Source organism: Lytechinus variegatus, chromosome 16 (assembly GCF_018143015.1).
Source record: "Lytechinus variegatus isolate NC3 chromosome 16, Lvar_3.0, whole genome shotgun sequence".
Classification (NCBI taxonomy): Eukaryota; Metazoa; Echinodermata; class Echinoidea; order Temnopleuroida; family Toxopneustidae; genus Lytechinus; species Lytechinus variegatus.
In genome coordinates this window covers 26,832,074-26,853,294 of record NC_054755.1, presented here as the reverse complement: position 1 = coordinate 26,853,294, position 21,221 = coordinate 26,832,074, and the positions used below count along the sequence as shown (strand labels likewise).

Sequence of the window (21,221 nt, the reverse complement as noted above, 5' to 3'; positions counted from 1 at the left end):
GAAGTGGTCAGTTGTATTTTTACCAATTCTTATTCCCCCCCCCCATTTCTCCCTCCATTTTCGCCACCCCCATTCTTATTGATTTCTCTGTATATCTTTTTTGTATGTTTATCCCTTTGCCATGTGTGGGGGCGCTGTAGTCTAGTAGTTAAGACTCTCATTTTTCAATCAGAGGGACATGGGTTCAAATCCCAGCCAGCCCATGGCGTGTTTTTCCTTCAGCAAGAAATTTACCCACATTGTGCTGCACTCGACCCAGGTGAGGTGAATGGATACCAGGTGGGATTTACTCCTTGAATGCTTTAGCGCCCTTAGGCGGCTCAGCTACAGCCGGGGTAATGATATGATACCAACTATCAAGCCCAGAGTGTAATGCAGTTGTAGAAGCTGGGCTATATAATTGGGCCATATTATTATTATTACTATCTGCTCTCTTTTCTTACTCTCTTTCTCTCTTACTTTCCCGTTGCAGGTCAAAGCCATTCATTTTGTTGAAGGTGACAGCATAGCGGAAGAAGACATTATTCTGGAGCTGGAATAAGCGCGTGACACATCATTACAGTTCACGGGACTTTGCGAGAGGACAGAAAAATCGAACATTAGCGTTGCTGCAATCATGTCATCACAATTGCATACCTCCCGGGGTTATGATACACCACAGTGAGCAATGCTGTGCCTAAATTAACTGTTTTATAACCGTTTTTCTAAAGGGCATCAAAATGACAGCAAAACGGCTATAAAAAAGGGGAAAAAAAGGGCTACCAAATGGCAAGCTGCTCACCATGGTCAAGCTCCGATATACATCACTGTGGTAAGTGATGCATGTAGTTTGAAGCTTGGAAGAGAGAGATGATCATCCACCGTATTTTGAGATGAAATTAACTTGTATACGTATCGTGGAGTGCATCTTGAGAGAAAAAAATTACAATGGGTCGGTTTCATGAAGTTGTTTATAAGTTACGTGTACGTTTGATGTTATGCACAATGTTATGCACGATTCTGTGCACAACGTTACACATAACATTGTGCACGAAGTTACGCAACGTTGATGTATGATGTTACATGTGATGTTACGCACGACTGGTGACCCGTTCTTGGGTACCAATTCCAGGGGGGAGCAGTCAAATATATTGCTGTACATACGCGTGACCAAAAAATGCGTTTAAAGGGGTGTTTTTTTCGGTTTTGGACGCGGTGTGCGCGTTGACTCGTTAAGGGTATCAAAGAACCTGATTTTCAAGACAAAGGGTGGTTTTGAAAGACTGGTCAATGGTCAATCACAAGGGTCAAACGTATTTAGGGTATGTTTTTTCTCCAAAACCTTTTTATTAAGACTTGCCAAATATGTTTATTGGGTATGGTTTTTTCCCCAAGCTTTTTCCCCGAGGCCATATTTTGGTGACAACTTCTTTAGGGGCCACAATGTGTACATAAAGCCAGCGAAAAACTTGTTTAGGGGGTTATTTTGCACACAGAGGAAAACTCGTTTAGGGGGGTGTTTGGAAATTCCTTGGTCACGCGTGTAAACAGCAGTATATCTAAAGACCCACCCCACCCCAGTCAGGGATCAAGCAAGTTATATTAACAAATACTGAATATGGTAGCTTGAAACATCATGCACCTCGTTTATACATGTGTGTGCTTGTTCAGGGGTTTACAAGAAAATTGAGTATGAAATGAAGTTGATAATGAATTATTTACATTGTATTTTCATTTTTATGTTAACTGTGCTGTATTCACTCTTGTGCGTTTATTGCATTAACTACATCTAATGTACACTTTAAATGTTTCTGTTCTCTCATTTTTTATGCACAATGTATACCATAATGCTGAATTACTGTTGAAATAACGGATGTTCGTTGTTTAAATTATAATATTTATTTTCTTTAAGCCATCTACTGGATTAAACCTTTTACCATCATTAAATACATCTTTTTCTTTCAGAATATGCTATTTTAGGATAAATGCTTCCAGCAATAACAATCATTTGGGTTTTTTTAAATCATATTTGGGGTTTGGGTTATGATTGGGGTTGAGATTTGTTAGATTACTAAATGTAAGATTTCTTTGAGGGTTGGTTATGCATGGAATGATATAATTCTATTAGTTTTGTATTGGCTTTGCTGGAGAGTGGTTGGGAAGTACATGTACATGTACTTTATGCGATAAATGCTGGAAAATGTTCCCTCATTTACTTGTGTACCTAAAAAAAAAAAAAGAAAATTGAACTTTTTCCAAAAATCATTGAAGATTATTTTTGACGCTATAAAATTACATGAACAAAGCAAAACTTTTTTTTCTCTTGATTAGTGCTGTTACTACGTGTATGTCAACAGATATAACATCATTATTTGGCATATAGTACACATTAATATACATGTACACAGACTAGAAATATTTTACTTTTCTTTTTAACCAAGAGGTTATAAACCAAGACACTGTTTTCTAAACACAAAATTATATTTGTCTATCTAGCTTGTGTGTGGAGATTTACACATTATTTTTTTACTCAGTTTTGAGAATGTATATGTACAAGGCAACCATTTGCTGCAACAAGATCTTGTTTCACAAAACCTGGCTGCCATATAAACACTCTAGTATACAATGGGTGTACTCTAATTTTAAGTTTGGTGCTGACCTATTAATGTTGGTGTTTGGTTAATTTGTTGTCATCATTGCACCAAACTTAAAAGATTATCCTTCATGAATCTAACAAGGGGGTAAGCTGACAATGATGTAATTCAGATCATTTGTGTAAACTCAGATTAGGTGTTGGTGTCAAGAAAGGCAGTCAATTTTGCTAAAAACACAAGCACTAGCACCATACCTTAAGATTAGGTTTTGGAGCCAGGAAAATCAATCAACTTGTGCTTCCAGCACCGACACAACACCAAAGTTTCAAATTAGGTTTTTAAGCTAGGACAGACAATCAACTTGTGCTTCCAACACTAGCACCAACACCAATCTGTCAGATATAGGTTTTGAAGCTGGGACAGGCAATCAAATACGTGCTTATAACACCAGCACCAACACCGAACTCCAAATCATCCAATGAGATCATGTTCCTATAAACACGGTGTAAAGACTTCAATATGTTATATAAGAAAGTTTGAATTCAGTTAGATTATCTCTTAGTGAATCATCTTTTCATTAAAGCACAAATACTAGTAATGATTTTCTCAAAATTTTAGATACAATGTCTTTTTTTGCCCCAACAAAGCATTTGTATACAACCTTTAGTCCATGATGCCTAAGTGTCTTATGTGATGTACATGCTTCAAAGAAAAAACAAGGCATTTTTAGTGCCCGCATTTTGTGTTTCGTCATGTTTGGAATCCACAATCATCAGTTTGTATGCAGCCACAACCAAACCTGTATGCGTCAACGGCACACCAAGTATCTTGATGACTGTATTCTGATCAAAGGAAAAGAGAATATATGAAATAGATTTTGAGTAGATGGGGATGGACTTGGTGTATTTGGGAAAGGGGTAATGGGTATATTGTTATTATATTTCTGGAAATCATATGTGATGGTTTGAAATGAAATATGATGTATATTGACAGAAACTATGGAATAAAACTGTTTCAAAATGTACAAATGGCTTTTTTAATTTATTTCTGATCATACCCAGACATGAAAACAAGTGTAAGAAAATAGATGGTGGTAAAAGAGAAAGGCAGGAAAGATGAAAGTTGGTGGATAATGTTGTAATCTGAATACTTCAAAGACAGATTTCCTGATTTATTCAAATACATGTATCCTTATACATACTATTTAGTCAACCCCCCCCCAAAAAAAAAAAAATAATAATAATGATGATTATGGTATTAATAAATAATAAAATTGATATTTATTAAAAATAAATTAAGAAAAAATTAAAAATGATTGAAAAATACTTATTTCCTGCATCATCTTCCAAAGCGAGATGCATGAATTAAGAAAAAATTCTGGGCAACCAAATAGTTACCATGGAAATGTGGTCAAGAATAGTGGTTAATTTCCTTCAGTAATTCATTCACATTGCCTTTTGTGCTGTCCCCAACATAAGTAAATAAATTGGTACCTTAAATATCTCTTGGATATGCTCTTTGTAGGATGAAAGATGGGCTTAAAGCCACAGGAATTATTACTTATCCATTACTCATCACACAAATGAACAAACACATTCACAATAAAATACATTTTATTTTAAATATGATTAATAATTATATTCATCTGATACAGTATAATATATTCATCACAAAAATAAGCAATTTACACCTACAATGTACTCCTCAAAATTCATAGACAGCCTTCAATATAAGCATCAGCATTCAACATTCTATTTGGTTACACAAAGGGGTGATGTGACATTTGCTCTTGCGACAATTGCTCCTGCGATAATTGCTCCGGGTTTTATTTTGTCTGAGATGTAGGGTTAGGATTGCAAAGGGGTTTATATTTTATGGAGCGTTGTGGCCCAGTGGATTAGTCTTCTGACTTTGAAACAGAGGGTCATGGGTTCGAATCCCAGCCATGGCGTTATTTCCTTCAGAACGAAATGTATCCACATTGTGCTGCACTCAACCCAGGTGAGGGGAATGGGTACCCGGCAGGATTAATTCCTAGAATGCATAAGCGCTGAAAGGCAGCTCGAGCTAAAGCCGGGGTAATAATGATAATAACATCACGCCCCGGAATAGAATATTTCTAGATAGATGGCGCTATATAAATGACTATTATTACAATTATTTAGGTATAGGGTACATGTTACATCCAGAGTTGAAGTTAGTCAATTGATATAATGTGTGGAATTCGTAGCAGAGCAATTGTAGCAGAGCAATTGTCACCAGAGCAAATGTCATGGGACCATATCAAGGACATGATTATTTTCTATACTCTATTGCAAAGCGAGTGTACTGATTAATCACAGCTTGGCATACTACACAAAGGAAGATCAACATTGCGGAAGGGTGCGCGCGACTCATCTTACAGCACAAAAACAAATTACCAACTCATCACAACATATAAAATGACATCAAACTCTTTAACACTTGTATGTAACAAACCATAGTTACAAATACACTTACAGATAAATTTCAACAATTATGTTAACGATTACAAACTGAATCCTAAGAAAACAACAAAAGTGACCAATAAATATTAAGCCAAATATTTTTGGTAATCAGCAAAATACATGTAAAGCAAGATATTCCCTCATTTCAAAGGTCTATACCATGCACATACATGTATCAAGATTAAGATATGACTATTGAGTTGCACTTAAACTCTATGGCCCGTATTCTGAAGTCAGGTTTAATTTAGACTGTGGTCTAACTCTGTGCTAAAATTATGGGAAGCCAAAAGTGCCAAAATTTTTATTAAGTTTTATGTTTCTAATGTTTGCTGTGCTCTTTCCTGATTCATCAATGGTGAAGACAATAATCCATTCACACTTCCTAGACAATTATGAATGATTTGAGAGCCAAATGAGCTGAAATATGATATCTCTATCGTTAGTGATTTATGTAACAATTTGCTATCCATACTTAAACCACAACTTTAAACCTGACTTCAGAATACGGGCCTATGTGGAACAACCCCAGGTCTGCAAAATGAAACAATAGTTATCCAAGAACTATATAATGTACTTGATAACTATTAGGATTCTTTCCTCCTCACATTATTACATGTATACAATGTACTGCTACAAATACATTGTTTGTTAAACCGAGTTTCTGTACATGTACTCTACAAATCTTGGTTCAATAATAAAGTGAGACTTACTGAAGCCTTCAAAGCATACATATTTTAAAAATATGGTACACATGCTGCTTAGGGTGAGTTTCTGCTTCCTCTTAGCAGGCCAAAATCCATCGTTTTCAGACAAGTTTAGTTCAAATCATGGCTGTGTCCTTCCTTAATTTCATTGGAACGGCGTTTCAAAATGCTGATCGTAAACTTCCATAAAGGTGCATTTTCGATTGTCCTTTCTCCAGAATCGCAGTTCCTTGGTTAGTGTAAAGACTACGATTTTAATAATGTTGAAATGACGTCATTTGGTAAATGCTTCTGGTGTGATTGAAAATCCACACGCAAATACAGTCGAATGGCAAACAAGATACACGTTTGAGTACTGAATTAAGTACACTGTATAATATTTGTTAATAATACTCCAATTAATCACCACAATGAACATTGGTAAAGGAGCACAAATAACAACTGCAAATGACGTCTCTTTATCCTTACCATGAAGAAAATTCACGTCTATGCCAAGTATAATATAACTGAATCACTATTACTGCAAGACTGGAAGTTGTAAGAAGTAAGAAGTTAGAGAATAATATCACGATATTGTCAATCAAATAAAGATGGTTCAGAGCCAGCTGTAACAACACTTGAAGAGAAAGAGTTTCAAAAAAAGGGACGTGCCCAATTTGACCTCACTTTCCACGTCAGAAAAACCTGCAAAAAGGAAGCAAGCTGCAGATTGTGATTTCGCCTCTGAAATTAAGCATTGACAACAATCCGAGGACCACTTTTGCAATACATGTAGGCATTCTGTCTTTGGATGGAAGCATTTAAACACAGCCTTAGTCTTTATTCTGCTTGTATTTAGTGAAAACATAACGATTCTCATCTTGGTAAAAAATACATTTTTGGATGCTATAAGTACGGATTCTCCTGAGATATCGAATAAAGCATGTGCATTACGAAGCAGTAAATTGATCATAAACCTAATGTAATTCTATGACAACTTTTGGCAAAATTATCCTTTCTATTTAACACTAACATAAAACTACATGAAGCATTCAATATACAAATTACACATGCATGACAAATACATATAATAAATAAACAATGTTTGAGCACAATAAAAGAGAGAGAAATGAAAGAAACACAGCTTAACTGACAAACTGATCAAATAAGAATTAGAAAAAACATGATTTAAAAATTGTCTTGTGGACAGGGGGGGGGGTGTAGTCATTTTGGTTTTCACACATAGGCTATATATTTCAGTAGAAATTACATACATGTATAGCCACTTTGGCTTTTAATAGACAAAGAACATATATATGTTAATACATATGACTACAAGTTAGCGATCATGAGGGTCTTGGTGAATTAAACTAAATGCTGTCTGGATGTACCGTATATCAAATTTATAAAGACATGATTGATGAATTCATGAAAATATAAAAAAAATACAAGCTTATTGCACAGTAAAAGCATAATAAAAAAAATTGCTCATAAAGCATGAAATGTAAATATTTCTACTATGAAAATAAAATTCTGATTTGTCCAAAAAGTCTATGCATACACAATCCTCCTAACACCAATGAATGAACTACACCCTCTACTATTGAATAGAATGTTAAAAGTACAAGATACTATGTAAAGTGCAGAGGTCTCCATTATGTCTCAAATGCTTCATTTAAGCTATTATTTATTGTTAAACTAATGGATTTGTTTTCAATTTCTAACATTTAGCACCATTCAGCATCATCTTCATGTACATGCAATTATTAAATGTCAATTGATATACATAAGAATCTTCAGTTGTACGGGTAGAATGTACGCTTCATTTTCATTTTTTGTTGGAAAAAATAGAACTATACAATCATCATTCATGCATGATTTCACTAATAAGATAAAAAATAAAGTTATGGAGTAGATGAATAGCGACATTAGCTGAATATTGGAATGTCAAAATCCGATGCAGATCGTAATCCACATTGTTAAATGTTTACCAAAGCTTGACATAGGCTTTAAACTTGATGTACATGTGGAAGGAAAGAATACAATATCAATACATTCATAACACCTTGGTAAACATGATTATTTAAATATGGAATGTATCAAAATTTTATTCAAATTTAATGTCCATCTATGGGACATTGGTTTGGATGTCATGACAAAAAAAATCTAGAACAAAAGCAAATTATCCTGAAAATATGAAATGAAAGTGCCATGTGATGTTTCAAAATAGCTCTAAAACTAGGTTAGATAAATCTAACAGATAACCTAATAAAAAAATTCTGAACTCCGCCACCATAAAAAAACTTTTTTTTTCTATCATCAAAACAAATACTTAATCTTAAGAAGAAAATCCTTGGTCAATACTGTTCATGGAAGCAATTCTCAGAATTCTCTGTTATAGCCTCATGTTAAAAAAAATATTGAATTTACATGTACCATAAAAACACATGTGAGACGATATCCATGAACCTGCATTCACATAAATTCAATACATCAAAACATGGTTGAATTTGTGGTCAAACTATAGGACACTACATTAACAACTCAGTTTAAGCTCTAAAATCCAAACCATATTTGTTCTCTTTATTAACTTTCAAGAAAACTACAATTACTAGTACTCATTATTGCAATTTTGGGGGTCATTTCATACTTTCAATACCAAAAGTACTGATGTCTCGACCATGTACAACGCTTGCCCTTTTCAAGGGTCATTCCCAAACTGTTTAATTCCTGATGCAATGTAGGTGTAGTAGCCGTCTAAGATTTTTAATCATGATATTTATTGGTTCAAATTAATAGCTTGCTTATTTTACCTACTTCTCTTTTGTGTCAGAGGGTTACTAAAGAGGCTTAATTGTACAGGGTATATAAGAAAAATATATGAAATACATAGGAAATCTGTAATTCTATAATCGCTGTTACTATGAACAAACCATGTACTGTTAAAGACTTGCATCACATAAATGGCCCACTTGACCAAAACCTCAAATTCATATCATGATCTATGTTTGATGTAAGTGTAGAATCCTGACAATTTGACATGATTTAAGTAGAAAAAAACGGTCGGTCATTATTTGTACATACATGTTTTACCCTGTAGACTGGCAGTGGTTTGTTTGTTATTAACATGCACCAGTTCATATCTGAAAACTAACCTTTGATTCAATGTGAGTATCACCAGGCATGTTATACAAGAGAACCCTGTTCAAATGCTCAAATAAATAAAAAATACAATTCTCCAGGAATTATTGCAAGATTTGAACGTTTACCTACAGCATATTTGATGAGAACCATTCATTATCCATCACTGAAGTGGTACAGATAACAAACCTGTTCAAATTTGAAAGCTTACCCAAAGTTTTAGTGGTAGTAACTGTGATAACTGTCACTGGGACAGCTAATGAAACCGGTTTGCAATTGAAAGTTACTCTTAACGATGAAATTCATGTGAGCAATTCAATAGTAATCACTGAAATAACCAAAGGAACACCTGTTCACAACTGAAAGTGACTAACTGACAAATTTCGAGTAAATAATTCAATAGTAGTCTCTGCAATTACTGATGGGACACCTGTTCACATCTGAAAGTTACTCTTAATGATGAATTTCCAATGAACTATCCAATGGCAGTCACTGTGATAACCATTGATACCTGATTTCATTTGAAAGTGATGAATTTCATTTGAACCATTCGATGGTAGTCACAATAATACTGAGACACATGTTCACATCTGAAACTTGTGAAATGATGAAATTCATGTGAAAATTCAATGGCGATCACTGTGATAATAAATGAGATACCTCTTCACATTTAATAGTTACTCTTAATGATGAATTTCATGTAAACCATTCGATGGCAGTCACTGTGATGTCATAGACGACAGCGAACAGGAAGTAGAGAGCGATGATGTAATGAGCTGGATAAATGAGGCGATGGACTGGGTAAGGTATTATCAGACTCCTACAAGGAAAAAAAAACAAACAAAAAAACAATTAAAACCCAAATATTTACAAATCTTAATAAAATTGAATTTCATGATCGGAATTTGAACGATCCCATTCATATCTTTAAAGGGGAAAGAAACCTTTGGAACAAATAGACTTGTGTAGAAACAGAAAAATCAAAGAATAAGAATAAAGAAAGTTTGAGAAAAATCGGACAATAAATGAGAAAGTTACGAGCATTTAAATATTGCAATCACTAATGCTATGGAGATCCTCCCATTGGTAATGCGACAAGGATGTGTGATGTCACTGATGAACAACTTTCCTTTTGGTGGACTATAAAGTACCCTCAAAATGTCTCTTTTTGCTTTTTCTCATGATGATACAAACTTTTTATCCATGATATATTAAAAAAAAATATGTATTACATGCCCTCATGTAGAAAGAACACATGATCTATGGATAGATGTGATAAAAGAGGCAATTCAAGTGAAATATATACTAAAGTAATGGGGAGAGTTGTTCATCAGTGACATCACACATCCTTGTCGCATTGCCAATGGGAGGATCTCCATAGCATTAGTGATTGCAATATTTAAATGCTCATGACTTTCTCATTTATTGTCCGATTTTTCTCAAACTTTTGTTGATCCGTTTCTTTGATTTTTCTGTTTTCACACAAGCTATCTTGTTCCAATGGTTTCATTCTCCTTTAAAAAAAATTATCCGCTTTGAAACAGAAAAAAATGAGATATTTCCAGGAAATACACTTCCATAGTAAAGGGATCGCTCATGAGCATTTTCTTTTCTATTCTAATTTATTCTTCTTTGTCTAAATCTCTTAACAAGAGTGAATAAAGATATGCATTTTTTTTAGTAAAAGTTTTCTGAAAATTTTCAATAATGGTAATCTTCCATGTATGAGTGATTCACTAAAAATTTGGCCTCAAATCAAAGAGGAGATTTCACTCTAACTACAAGTTTAATTATACTTGCTTATATAGCGCTTAATACTTACTTTGTCAGAAGTCTCTAAGCGCTCTACAGTATATGCAGCATAATTACCCTGGCTTTAGCAGTGCAGCTGTTACGCGCGCTGCGTTTCAAGGAATAAATTCCTGCCAGGTACCCATTTACCTCACCTGGGTTGAGTGCAGCACATTGTGGATAAATTTCTTGCTGAAGGAAATTACGCCATGGTTGGGATTCGAACCCACGACCCTCTGTTTCAGAGTCCGGAGACTAATCCACTGGGCCACAACGCTCCACCTATTTTCATTTAAAAAAAGTTTATTTGAAAAAAAAAAAATTTGATGATTGTAATATTTCCTCCTTTCTAGGACACTCTGGATAAGAGAATATTAACATGTAACATTTACGTAACGATTGATAGAATCTCTTTTAAGTGCTGCATACTATTACCCAGGCTTTCGCACGGCTGTACTTATCAGGCACCCCAGCATTCAAGGAATTTCTTCCTACCGGGTACCCATTCACTAAACATGGGCCCTGTTGCATAAAAGAAATGGTAACTTGCATGGAATTCTTGATTTTGATTAGCTATTTATCAGTGTTGCCATGGTAGTTACCATTGCATGGCAATGGTAACTATGGAAACGATGCGATGGATGGATGGGTGGATGGTATTTAATATCACTGGTGATACCTAGCCTTACCAGACATGACCAATCATACTGAAACAACACCCACTGCCGCCCCGTCCCAAGTCGGGGGCAGCTGCTAGGGAACATGTTAGCAAGACACAGGATAGAGCATTAACCTGGGCTTGATGACCTCAACAACATCGAGGCTGTGTGTGTTCCTAACCAACACTGATACAGATCAAGCCCGGGAGCGGCCAGACCAGGCCATGGTTTTTCAATCCCATAATAGTAACTTCTATGCAACAGGGCCCTGGGTGGTGAGAGGCAAACGTAACACCTTACCAAAGGCTGTGAGTTATGTATTGGGATTTGAACCAAAGACCTTGTGGTTCAGAGTCCAAAGACTTATCCACTGAGCCTCAAAACCTCTCAAGAATGAATCTCAAGAAAAGTCCATTAGTCTCACCTGTATTTTGCTGAATTACTCCTTCTTATCATGAGGAAGATGAAAAGACCCGCTTCCAGGTTGAGGAGAAGAGAAGCTATTTTATCAAGCATTGTTACAAAACCCTGGAAAAGAAGATCAATAAAACAAAGGAATACTTCAGCAGCTTCAAAAAATTGATATGATAACTAATATCACATAATATGTAACCCTATAATCTTCAGAAGCACTCTCAATCACTATCTCTTGCTCACACATATACAGATATTTTAATACCATAAATCTAAATGTCAACAGATTTGTGTTACCAATAAGTCTCACATTTTTATAACATTTTCAAACTAAAAAATTGTGATGAGGAACAGAACTAGAAGGCTACATAATTTATTTTTAACATTTAGATCAAATTTTTTGTCCATATGTATAAATTAAAACAGGGGCCCATTTTTATAAAGCTGTTTGTAAGAGACTTTAAGAACAACTGGTGATCCTTTCTTATGTGATAAGCCATCGTCAATGAAATTTTTTATCTACACCATTCACCACAAGAAAGGATCACCAGTCGTTCTTAAAGTCGCTATTAATCAGCTTTATGAAAAACCCAGCTGGACATATATTTTCTGATATTTCTTTCAATTTTCCTAAACTGAAATATACAATGAAGAATGGTAACAAAGCATTGTATGAAACAATTTTTACTTTTGGATCTATCATAATTTTTAATTTTTTCTTTCAATTTGTCTCAACTAAAATTATATAAATAATGATGAATGGTTACAGAGAGCAAAATAAAAATGTTGAACTGTTTGATCCAGCAGACATTGGCTCGTATTCTGTAGTCGGGTTTATTAAACTTAGGTTTAAAGTTGTGGTTTAAGTATGGAAAGCCAATTGCTACATCAATCACTAACAGTAGAGATACATGTATCATATTTCAGCTCAACTGGCTCTCAAATCATTGAATTTTCATCATTGTTTAGGAAGTATATATGAATGATTGTCTTCACCATCGATGAATCAGGAAAGAGCAGAGTAAATATAAGAAACATACAACTTAATAAAAGTTTTGACACCTTTGGCTTCCCATAATCTTAGCACCGAGTTAGACCTTGGTCTATTTAAGTTAAACCTGACTTCAGAATACGGGCCATTGAGTATTTCTACTTGATTTGTCATAATGTAAGAAATTAAGAATAAGAATAACAGAGGACCCATGCAAGATATTTACCTTTGGATCTAACATGGCAACGGCAAACACTAAACCAAAGACAAGAAGACTGAACAAAGGTCTGCATATCCTGAAATAAGAAATTAAAAAAAAATAAATAAATAAATCATACTTATATGGGATAACAATACATTTGAAAAAAATCAACAGATACACACATATCCCGTTTGTTTATCTTCTGCATACAAGCTGATTTTATCTTCAAAGAAAATTGACAACATATTTAAATTTCAGGGTCCTGCCTTCTCAATTACCATTTTTTAAAAACAAAAGTATTGATCTAAGATTTACAAGCAATTTTGAAAAAAAAAAACTTTTTCTTGAATCAATTTCCCCTTCTTATATCAAATTCCCCCATCACTGATGTGCAATAACTGGTAGACAATATCTTTCTGCTAATTTAATACAAAAGTGGATTTACAATAGTTTGAAAATACTTTATGAAAGTCAATTTTGATGTGTTTGGAATCAACTACTTTGCATAGTGGGCAAGATTGTTGGCTGGAAAGATGACACCACATGAATACCATGATAAAAAGGACATCTGCAAATAACTCATAAGATTATGAAGACAACAATCAGAAATTGAATGAATAATTTTACATCAACTGTGTGTATATATTTCAACAAATACATAAAAAAAACTCCAAGAAAATATAAGATTAAATTGACTACAATTAGTGAGAAATAGTAGAGAATTTAGTATTATTCTTTTAAATCAGCTTACCTTTTAGGGCAATATTTAACCTTTGCTGGGACTGTGTTTCCTTTATCAACTTTATCCCACGCCATGTGAGCATCTAGCCAACCAAGAACTGAAATTAAAAGGAACCAATATGAGGCAATGAAATACAGTAGTACATGTACATACATGTGCAATGAGCATATCATAAAATTACTACAGTTGAAAGCAACCTCTGTTCTTCATTGAAAAATGTTTTTCAACTGTACTGTCTTTTAAATAAACCATCATCATCATCCTCATCATCATCACCACCACTACCACCATCATCATGCTTATCCTCACTCACCATCATCTTTATCATCACCATCATCACCATCATCATCATCGTCATCATCATCACCATCATCATCGTCATCATCACCATCATCATCACCATCATCATCATCACCATCATCATCACCATCTTTCACCATCACCATTCTCAGCATCATCACCATTCTCAGCATCATCATCATCACCATCATCACCATCATCATCACCATCATCATCATCATCATCATCATCACCATCATCACCACCATCATCAACATCATCATCATCATCATCATCACCATCATCACCACCATCATCATCACCATCATCATCATCACCATCATCATCATCACCATCTGTCACAATGCGACTGTAAGTCTATTTAGTGTTAAACCCTAGTAACCATTCAGCTTGTATATAATAAAAGGAATTTGGGTGGTTGACTCTTGTCATAGTCCCAGAGTCAATCAACTGTATCTTTAGGTAAGTGATCAAACCAGCTGGGGTGTAAGGATTAGAATTTTACTTTGACTTCTTGACAAGCTTAGGTCATGAGCATTGGGTCATTTAACTTGATATATTTAGTTAAGTTCAAAGGGGCTCTAAAATTCTATAGATGTTTGTTTTTATCTATGAGAGGAAAAGATTGTTGAGAATGTTTGAGATGGGAGTTTTGAATAGGTGAAATTAAAGCTTGGATAGTTAAGTAGTTTTAATTGGATATGTTCAGCGTGGAAGAGTAAAGCAGAGGAATATTGAGAATGTTAATGACTTTGTCTTTGTGAGAGTCAAGATGGAGTGGTGTTTGAGTAAAAGCAAATCAGAAATCGTTTGATTCTCGGGAGAGGAAGACCCTTCCACATTTGGTCGTAACTCGGAGTGTGAGGGTGTGGTTCTCGTAGGCCATTACTTTGGGTGAATGTTGCAGGCTGTGTAGTGCAGGCACAGCTGAGTCTTAATCCCCATCGTTGGCAGGCTGGATCCAGGCAGCACAGGCCAGGTAAAGCCACCACATCTGCCCTCATCTCACCAGGCACGACTGTTCCAAAGAACTGGACGAGCTGGGCTCATACTTCATCCTCGAACTCAGAGTTCGTGACTTGTGATTCATCGTAGCAATCTTCGTACTGTGGCTCTCGGCCCTCATCATTTTGTCCGCGAATCTGGACTGGCTTTTCGTCGAGAGTTTGCTCGCTTTACTTCGTGTCGTCGAAGCCACCGCAGCTCGCTCTTAGACGACTATATTCATCGGACCAACGATAGTCATTGACAATGTCGAAGGGGTCCTTATTCTGAACTATATAAATTATAACCAGATTAGATATACTACGGTCCAGTGTAGGTATTCATCCAAGTATAAACCCTCTTTTGATGAAACTTAATTGGTGGAATTAATAACCAAAAATATTGTCACGTTTGGATGCCAAATTATTAGGCCTTGATTAAATATAAATAAATCACTCTCATTAGATACATATTGCAACATATTCAGTATAGGTTAATTCATGCTGATGCTAACTGCTAAATACAGTTTGATGTTATGTTGATATGCATGGGATTCATGATTTAATTCTGATTGTTCAATTTCTTTAACTATATGTACATTTATAGAGCTGGTCGCTCTGAATTAAATTTATGTTACATACAGATATTGAATGATTGTGTGACTATTGCAAGTGGTAACTACTTTCGTTTCAAACAGAACCAAATCTATTACAAGACTGGGAATTTCAGTCCCAAGATCTGACACCATCATCACCACCATCTTTCACCATCACCATTCTCAGCATCATCACCATTCTCAGCATCATCACCATCATCATCATCATCATCACCATCACCACCACCACCATCACCACCATCACCACCACCACCATCATCCTCATCCCCACTCACCATCATCATCATCATAATCACCACCACTACCACCACCATCATCATGCTTATCCTCACTCACCATCATCACCATTATCATCATCATCATCACAATCATCATCGTCATCATCATCATAATCATCACCACCACCATCATCATCTTCCCTCATCATCCTCAGCATCATCACCATCATCCCCATTGGCCTCTATCATGATTACTCACATGAATGTAATAAAGCTGATCCTATTGTAAGGTAAGATACTGTAATACTGATCATGATAAATAGCTCCACCAGGACAGCCACCCAAGTGTATTGTGGGTAATCGTCTTCTAAGATCTACAGAAAGAAAAGAAATGTACAAATCCTCTCAAGTTTTGGTCAAAATCCCCCAATTAATCTAGATTCAATTTCAGACCCCCCATTCATGAAGACATGTTTTTTTTTCTCCATACATGAAAGACTCACATAACTTTGTTTTCCTATTTGCACTTATCATATGTTAACATGTATATACCTTGCATTTGCTTGTGCTCTTCAAAATGAAATAGAATAAAGCTTGAATTGACCTAAAAGCTAAAACAATGATAAATAACTAAAAATATCTATGGATAGAGTAATATTCCACAGCAAACAATTTATAGTCTGCACATCTAATTTTCACAAATTCTGACCAAGTAAAATCTAACCCATTTTCGGGATACAGTACCATACTTTAATAGACAATTCCCAACAGCAGACATGCTGGATGACAAAACAATCGGACACATGTGCCTTATCATGATTTCATCATTTTACATTTACATATTTTTCTCGTCAGTCCTCCAACCTTGCAGCTTGTAGGAACGCTCTATGCAATTCAGGGAAAAAAATAACAAGGGGGCTTGGTGCAATATCACCCCCAAATGCTCAAAAGAGCTGCACTGGAAATACATTAAGGAGTCCTAGATAATCCCCATTGACTGCAATCAATATCATAGCTTATCCAGATATTCAGATTTAGGCAGTGTATTGTGAAAAGTAGCCCCCCCCCAAAAAATAATAATAAATAAAAATAAAATAAAAAAGGATATTTTTTTGCCTGATTTGCACAATACACTTCGATCAGAAGGAAATGATTATGCTTGGAAAATCAATATCTTTCACAAGCACAACATGTGTCCTCATTGTCTCTATTTGTTCACAAGAGCATGCAAATAGAAATCTGGGGCCCGTAACACAAAACTTAGCAACGATCGTAGAACATTTTTCTATGCCATAGACTACAATGTACGATCAATCGTAAAAATCAAGTGTATGATCAATCGCTAATCTTTGTGTTACGGGACCCAGAACATATGCGAAGATGAGGATCGATTTGACTTACTTCTATTAATGGAACCGTTGATATTTCTCCTTGCTTGGCAGATCTGAAATCAAAAAGTAAAAAAAATAATAATCATGATGATTGGGAAGATTTTAACTAGCATGTTTTAGCACCAACCAACTTGAAATTTTGCAGATCTAAAAAAAAGAGGAACAGTACCAATGATGAGGAAGAGTTATCATTAATGTTAATTGCATTAATCCACTTTACATTGTGCTCAACTCAACACAGAAAAAACAAATACATCCCTAAGACATGAGCATTCACGTTCACTTGAGACATCGGAGTGTGTTGTTATATTAATCTGACTCATATATCTTGTAATCCTACAATTGTACATGTACCTTTCTGCATACACCGAACGAATCCTAGGTTATTTGTTGTAAATATACTGGCATTTAAACCAATAAGTATATATATATATTTTTTAAATTCTAAAAATAAAATGAAAATACGATTTAAACGTTAACAAGTTCAGGATATCTATTGTAAGTATGGGGAGAAGTTATTAGTACACGTACAGGGTCCCGTTGCAGAAAGAGTTGCAATCAATCGCAACTCTAGAAATCATGCGCAACTTGATTTTCAACCAATCAACAGCGCGCATTTGGGACCCGCGATTGATTTTTTGAGTTGCGTTTAAACGCAACTCTTTCTGCTACGGACCCCAGGTGTAGCAGCAGAAATACTGTAAACATATAGTTTCATCACATCACTGCAATCAAGGCATTGAAATCATTATCATTAAGCACCATACCTTCTTGGAAACACCCCCCCCTAACAATTAACATTTTCATTGATGTAGAGAGCTTTTCTGACTCAATTCAATTACAAATTGAGCATGCAAACTCTATTTCATGCTGCTTCCCTTAAAGAAAAAAAGACAAACAAAATAAATCTGTTGGGTGTTCCACAAAGCTGTTCAAAAGTTACAAGCAACTTTACGAACGACTTGAGATCATTTATGGTAAATGATATACAGTACACCAAATTTTCAATGTGTTGATTAAGCGCCTAAAAAAGGATTATAAATTGTTCGTAAAGTCACTCGTAACTTACGTGTAGGAACAGCACTATGAAACACCTACCTGCTTATTCATATCAAGGCTAAATGCTGGTGAATCATTTAATAAAACATTTTACCTTTCTAGCGACAAATCTTCAACACACGGTGCAACAGATGGCGTTGTGAATATGTTGACCTCGGTTGTGTTATCATGAACAAGGACTTCTTCTGTTAGATGAGTTGTACAGCTACTGAGTTGGGGCACAATGTCTAACACAGCCCAGCACCTGGAGAGTACAAAACAGCCAAAATACCAAAATGCAATTTTGAATACGTACAATTAAATTGCCAGAATGTTATAATTTCATACATTGAAAACAAGACTACATGTATACCCAGAGCTATTAACATTGTGCTACCAATAAAATGGAATCATAATGACAAATCAAAAATTCAAACAAAACTTAGGAAATTGTCAACATGAAACTGAATCCAGCCATGTCAACTTCTGCGAAAACGAAAAACACTTTTTTATGACCCACCAAACTGCATTGTTCTATTACCGCCCGCCCCCCCCCCAAAAAAAAAATGATCGATGACAGTGGCCTGGTTTACCTGCAAATACAAGTAATCCATTTGCCTAGACTTCTGTAAATTTGATGAAGTAGAGATATATACAGACAATTTTCCTCAATAAAGTACAGTGGTTCAGATCATCATACTTTATTACGGAAAGCGTAATGACGTAATTTGGTTGAAAACCACAACCTAATAATATCTATGGCAAAACAAGTGGAATGCCTCTGGCCATCTCACCTGCATCACACGATTCAATATAGCAGCAGTACTGACTTTGAAAACTACTATAACTCACACAAGATGTTCAGTGATACTTGATTACTCGTATGTCCGCGTTTTATGAACTAGCCCAATACACTTACAGAGATATCGTCGTACGCACCACGAACCGTCCTCTCTGCGCACTTCGATGCGAAAGTTAGTTTGGCAAAAAACGCATTTAAAGAAAAGCTTTTTTAAAACCAGCAATAAGTGCACCTACAAGGAGAGCAAATTGTTTACCGGTGTCTTCGTTTGATAGTTCAGGTTCCAAAGTTTCATCCCGTATCTTTATATTTTCTTGAAGTGAATTATTTATGCTGCAGTGGGCATCGTAACAGAGCGGACGGTTCGTGGTGAAATCGCGAGACGCGATAGCACACTGTATCTATTACACGAACCGTCCTCTCTGTTACGATGCCCACTGTGGCGTAAATAATTAACTTCAAGAAAATATAAAGATACGGGATGAAACTTTGGAAATTGAACTTTTGAATGAAGACACCGGTAAACAATTTGTTCTCCTTGTATATATGGAAACACAAAAGTCATAACTCACCACAATACATTGAGGATCATACAAGTGGCAAGACCAGCAAACACTGTCCACCAGAATGACGAAATCTGAAATGAATAATGAATATGATTGATGCTGTTAACATGGAGATCGAGGGTCTGTCAGACACAAGTGGCCTCTTATCATAATATGGACGATGCTTTCCTGCTCCGTTTGATATACAGTTTTACTAACTTTTTTGTAATGAAGATATGACGAAAATTAGGGTATGTCCCTCAATTTATTCCCTTTTTCTTTTTAATTGGGGGGATCAGATTTGAATAAACAACAAATTGAAATTGTCAGGTCGTGTGGTCCAGTGGTTAGAACATCAAACTCATAATCGCAAGGTTGTGAGTTCGAAAAACCAACTCTGCCATTGTCTCCACTTTGATAAAAAAGCCCGAGAGTGAATCTGTCGTCTATAACGTCAGCCACTATGACTGATTAACCTAAACATAAAATGTTTCATAAGTAATTGTTTATATACCAGCTTGGCATTTACCAGCAAAATGCTGCCCTGCAGAGATCCTACAGGAGTTACGACAAACAGGTATTACTAATACTAGCGTTGGTCAGGTAACGGTACAAAATGGGAGGGGGGCCTTGGGGGGCATAAAGATACAATTAAATCCAACACATTTTTTTTTTACTAGTCACATGATACAATACAGTGAACGAATTGAGTCATGAAATAAAACATGCACATGAACACTACTCAACATTTCAAAATCAAAGATTTCAGGTGACATCACAAAAAGAACATTCATTTGTAACTTGATTTTTGTTCTTATTATAATTAGGGATGTAGACAAGGCCACATTTTGCTGGTCTTGGCCTCGGCTTGAGTCACATGTACTTTATTTATTATTTATTCCACATATTTAAAAAGGGTAGCCCAATCAGTACAAACACTGGTTTTCGTTGGGGCCCTTTAATAACAAAGTAGATATACATAATATATACAGATATAACAAATTTATAAATACAAACTTATGTAGGCCTATACAATAGACTAATTTAAAATGTTACATGTTTACAGAATAAGGTACAAGCTTAACAGTTAAAATTGTACAAATTTTATACAAGTTTTTCTGTAATGGCCTTGTGATTTGAAGGTACAAGCCTCAACTGCATCTTTGATTATTATACACTTTAAATTAGAAGGGCAAGTCCATGAAATGTAAACATTTAACCCCCCCCCCCTTCCCCAATATGTGGGACCTTTGAGAATGATTTGACTCTGCTCTTTTGGAATAAAATGAATTCTCAAATAATATTGGCTTGAGCATTTCATGGATATACAGCTCAAGGCTCAGGAAAGCGGGGATCGGATAATGGAAATGCCAAGAACTCCACCATAAATATTCATATATATTTTTTATTCTCTGATATGCCTAACCTGTTTTCTAGAGTATGCTATTCTGCTGTACATCATTGGCATCACATTGCACACACCCCCTGTAGATTTGAACAGAAAGAATCGGTAAGAATTATGAACATGTCTACATTGCACTTTATTCATATTCAAGACCGTTTATTTGTGTACATACTATTATATTATAAATGACAACAGGGAAGAGGGAGAAGTAGAACAAGGAGGATGAGGAGAAGGAGGACG

The 21,221-nt window shown here is 35.4% G+C and overlaps 2 protein-coding genes across 2 annotated transcripts in view; one reads left to right on the top strand and one right to left on the bottom strand.

The window, feature by feature from the left end:
• The window catches only part of LOC121429549 (propionyl-CoA carboxylase alpha chain, mitochondrial-like), a 47,755-nt gene extending 44,224 nt beyond the window's left edge, over positions 1–3,531 (top strand). The window contains exon 22 of the mRNA XM_041626621.1: positions 473–3,531. Within this exon, the coding sequence (XP_041482555.1) occupies positions 473–541 (69 nt within the window). The 3' untranslated portion in view covers positions 542–3,531. The remainder of the gene's footprint in view (positions 1–472) is intronic.
• Positions 3,532–8,381: 4,850 nt separating this feature from the next.
• LOC121429670 overlaps positions 8,382–21,221 on the bottom strand; it is a 34,119-nt gene continuing 21,279 nt past the window's right edge. The window contains exons 10-18 of the mRNA XM_041626829.1: positions 21,003–21,061; positions 19,604–19,668; positions 18,345–18,494; positions 17,202–17,244; positions 16,060–16,174; positions 13,692–13,779; positions 12,965–13,034; positions 11,758–11,861; positions 8,382–9,703 (exon numbers count right to left, since the gene is read on the bottom strand). Of these exons, the coding sequence (XP_041482763.1) occupies positions 9,580–9,703; positions 11,758–11,861; positions 12,965–13,034; positions 13,692–13,779; positions 16,060–16,174; positions 17,202–17,244; positions 18,345–18,494; positions 19,604–19,668; positions 21,003–21,061 (818 nt within the window). The 3' untranslated portion in view covers positions 8,382–9,579. The remainder of the gene's footprint in view (positions 9,704–11,757; positions 11,862–12,964; positions 13,035–13,691; positions 13,780–16,059; positions 16,175–17,201; positions 17,245–18,344; positions 18,495–19,603; positions 19,669–21,002; positions 21,062–21,221) is intronic.